Source organism: Pygoscelis adeliae, unplaced genomic scaffold (assembly GCF_000699105.1).
Source record: "Pygoscelis adeliae isolate BGI_AS28 unplaced genomic scaffold, ASM69910v1 Scaffold902, whole genome shotgun sequence".
NCBI lineage: Eukaryota > Metazoa > Chordata > Aves > Sphenisciformes > Spheniscidae > Pygoscelis > Pygoscelis adeliae.
In genome coordinates this window covers 11,170-15,251 of record NW_008824280.1, presented here as the reverse complement: position 1 = coordinate 15,251, position 4,082 = coordinate 11,170, and the positions used below count along the sequence as shown (strand labels likewise).

The following is a 4,082-nucleotide window of genomic DNA, read 5'->3' as shown; positions in this document are numbered from 1 at the left end:
GATGCGTTAGGCCGTCGTGCTGTAGGGCCTGTCGGGACCGCGGTGTGTTGGGGTGTTGTGCTGTAGGGGCTGTAGGGACCATGGTGTGTTGGGGTGTTGTGCTGTAGGGGCTGTAGGGACCGCGGTGTGTTGGGGTGTTGTGCTACAGGGGCTGTAGGGACCGCGGTGCATTGGGGTGTTGTGCTACAGGGGCTGTAAGGACCGCGGTGCGCCGGGGTGATGCACCGAGGCACGCACACCGCAACAGCCCTTAGCAACAAGGATGCTACCTGGCAACGCGGTCTCAGCCGTCCTGCCGTGCCACGGGGAGGGGGAGGCAGCGATCCCCCCCCCTCGGCTAAATCAATTTTTTCTTATGATTATTTTCTCCAGACAAAACACATCCTGGGGAGGGGGGGTGTGAGCCAACGGCCTTTTGTCATCTGGTGCGACAGCTCGACGGCTTTTAAAGTCCAGCCCAAATGTTGGCTCTGGCTGGGGGGGTGTTTGGGTGGGGAGAGCGGAGAGGGATGGATGGAGACCAGGCAGGGTGAGACCCCGCTGGCACGGAGCAGGGGAAGGAGCAGAGAGGAGAGGGCTGCCAGGAGGGCAAAGCCAGGCTGAGGTGCAGCCCTGGCAGCATGGGTCGCATCCTGGCCACATGCTGCCTGCCCCATCCCTGCGCTTCCCTGTGGCCAAGGATCGGTCCTGGGTCGGGAGCTGGGGGACAGCACCGCAAACCCAGAGCAAGACAGCCGGAGGTGGGGGACCACAAACCGTTTCCCCCCGTTTCCCGGGGCTGTACAAGGGCGGGGAGCCCCCAAAACCAGCTGCTACGCCCCAAAGACCTGCACGCCGTGAACGTGGGGGAGAGGAGACCGGGTCTCTCCATCGCCTCCTGCTCACTGCAGCTTCCTTACCCGCTGCAAAGCCCCCCATGGCCCCGTGGATGGTGCTGGTGGATGGTGCTGGTGGATGCGCTGGCCCAGGTTCGGTCCAGCCCCGCTTCCCTTTTTTGATGTAAGACTTTAAGCATCTATGCTGCCAGCGTACTTTGTGCTAGAACAACAACAACAAAACTAAGCAGTCAATTTTCCAGCAATTAGCTACAGCGAGAACATTTCAAGTCCTAGAAAACCCCGCCCCGCAGGATTAATTAAATCTTCCAATTAATGTCTAATTTAAATGATGATGATGGCTGTTATAATTTCATATTGATTTTTCTTTTTGGTCTTAAAATAGAGCTGTTGTCCCTTCCATGCCGCCTTTTCCACACCCCAGGAGCTGTTTGTTCTCTCCGTTTGATTTGCCAACGTTAAACATGTGTCTGGAAAATCAAGCCTTGTATTTTGGGGTATTGACAGGCAGCGTTCGCTCCGCTGCCGGGCGGGTACCTGCGGCAAGGGGACCCGGCTGTGTGTTTGGAGATGTTTGTGCAGAAAGCCCATGTCTGTAGCCTGAACTTTTACGCAGTGGATATACACTTGGCCGTGTGAAATTGGACTCCTGGCATATTAAATTTTTACTGCTATAAACCCAAACCCATTACTTTCCCCTGGCTCAGGCAGCCATAAACCTTGCCGCTGCTTTGCTTCCAGAATAAGCTGGGCATTTATGTTTCCCGGGAGCTGGTTCATTGGCGTAATGGATGTGTAACCTCCTGTAATTGCTAAGGTTATTCCAGTGCTCGCATGCGAGCCCTGGCTCTGTCACTAGCTAGCTAGCGCTGGTTTTATTTCGAGTAGGTTGCTGGTGGGGGAACTCAAATGCGCCTGGAACAGCACCGGGAGGCTTTGAAATAGAGTGCTGCGAGCCTGAAGCAGAAAACGTGAGCGAACAATTGCAGGAGACAAGGGGACAGTAAATGGTTGTACATGCTCAGAGCAGGAGATGGAGGAGGCCTCGAGCTGGCACCGCGTCTGGACCACGTCGGTGTGCTGACTCAGCCGGGGAACCAGGACTGAGCATCCCTGGACGCGGCTCAGCCTCACCTGAGCCTCTCCATCCCGGCGCCGGGCTCCGGAGGAAACGTGGGAGCAGCACACCGCTGCATCCAGGGGAGCAGACTGGGGCTGGGGTACCCAGCGCAGCTCTTCTCTGATCTCTCCCCTCTCCCCTTCCAGACGAGGAGCTCCCGGCACTCCCAGGGCTCCCAGCCCGGCTTGGCTGATCAAGCCAAACTTTCCTTCGCCTCGGCCGAATCCCTGGAAACCATGTCGGAAGCGGAGCTGCCCCTGGGGTTCAACAGGATGAACCGGTTCCGGCAGAGCTTGCCCTTGTCCCGGTCCACCAGCCAGACGAAGCTGCGATCGCCAGGTACCCTCGGGGCTCAGCATCCCCTGGGACCGGCAGCACGTACCTGCCTGGCTGGTAACCAGAGATATACCAAATATCTCTGCCCACCTCTGCGGGCAGATGCCGGCAAGTGCCGGGTGTGGGATTGGTTTGTATCTGCCCAAATAACCCCAGGAGGAGCGGGGAGGCACTGCACGCTGTGTGGGGTGGTCGAGGGGGATGAGCTGCCTTTGGCCTTGCTGCTCCAGGGTGAGGTTGGGTGGCACAGAGACCTCCTGTGCCCACCTGCGTGGTGGGCAAACCTGCCTCGGCACGTCTTCGGCGTTGCGTGGGGAAGGGCTGCGGGCACACCTCACCGCTTTCTGCTCCCTCTGCTTCCAGGGGTCCTTTTCCTGCAGTTTGGGGATGAGACGAGGCGCGTCCACATCACCCACGAGATCAGCAGCATGGACACCCTGCATGCCCTCATTGTCCACATGTTCCCCCAGAAGCTCACCATGGGGATGCTGAAGTCTCCCAATACTGCCATCCTCATCAAAGACGAGTCGCGCAATGTCTTCTACGAGCTGGAGGATGTCCGGTGAGGGTGGGGGGCTCAGAAATCCACCACAGATTGATTTTCCTTTCTTTAAGGGCATCACGAGCAAGGAAATTAGTGGGATGAAAGCAGAAGGGTGGGTGTGGGTGCAGTCCTGCGGCTGGGACTTGCTGGGGACTTGGCGGCTGCCTATCCAGGATGCTCACGGCTCTGCCTCTCCTTTCAGCGACATCCAGGACAGAAGTATCATTAAAATCTACCGGAAAGAGCCGCTCTATGCTTCGTTCCCAGCCTCACACATCACCAACGGTGACCTGAGGGTAAGGGGGGACGGGGTGTCACAGGGAGAGCCTGTGGTGTGGGTGCACCCACCTGGGACCAGTAAAGAGAGAAAGCGATGGAGACAGGGACTGGTAATTGCATGTGTTTGTGGAAGGAGTAATGACTGCGATTCATCTTGCCCGGTTCCAGCGTTGTTAAGTGTTACTTTAAGAGAATGGATGTTTGGGGCCTGACAGCAGGGTAATAAACATGATAATTAGGGGATTCATCAGAATAAATCATCCCGCTCCTGGATGGGAATGAGGGAGCTGCCATTTGCCAAGGCCAGGTGAAGACGCAGGAGCTGCAGATCTTGGTCCTTGGAGGGGTGCAGCAAGGCAGGGATCCAGGCAGGCAGAGCAAGGGCAGGGGGCGTCAGCCCGCAGGGATGCGGTGCTGACCCCCCCCTGGGGTGCAGCAAGGCAGGGATCCAGGCAGGCAGAGCAAGGGCGGGGGGCGTCAGCCCGCGGGCAGCGGCGCTCCCCCCCCCCTGCCCCTTTCCGCAGAGGGAGATGGTGTACACCTCCAGAGAGTCATCTCCCACCCGCCGGCTGAACAACATGTCCCCGGCTTCCCACCTCACCTCCGGCTCCCCTCCGCCGGTGCTCCAGTCCTCCTCCCCGTCCCGCTCCCGCATGTCCTACAGCGGGGGCCGCCCGCCCTCCTACGCCGGCAGCCCCGTCCATCACAGCGAGCGTCTCTCCAACCTGCCGCCTGCCCAGGGCGTCTCGCCCAGCCCCAGCGCCATCCTGGAGCGCCGGGACGTGAAGCCTGACGAGGACCTGGCCGGGAAGAACGTGGTGCTGGTGAAGAATGAGGGGCTGTATGCCGATCCCTATGGCATGGTGCACGAGGGCCGGCTCAGCATCACCTCCACCCAGTCCCTGGCCGGCATGGGAGACCCTTTCGGCTACTCGGGGGGGCTGGACAAACGGGGGCCCCGTCCGCC

General features: G+C 59.4%; 1 protein-coding gene across 1 annotated transcript in view; it reads left to right on the top strand.

Annotated features, from left to right (window-relative positions):
- SRCIN1 (SRC kinase signaling inhibitor 1) overlaps positions 1–4,082 on the top strand; it is a gene marked incomplete at its 3' end in the record, with an annotated part of 112,725 nt that overhangs the window by 102,623 nt on the left and 6,020 nt on the right. The window contains exons 4-7 of the mRNA XM_009335294.1: positions 2,103–2,295; positions 2,656–2,854; positions 3,039–3,132; positions 3,640–4,079. Of these exons, the coding sequence (XP_009333569.1) occupies positions 2,103–2,295; positions 2,656–2,854; positions 3,039–3,132; positions 3,640–4,079 (926 nt within the window). The remainder of the gene's footprint in view (positions 1–2,102; positions 2,296–2,655; positions 2,855–3,038; positions 3,133–3,639; positions 4,080–4,082) is intronic.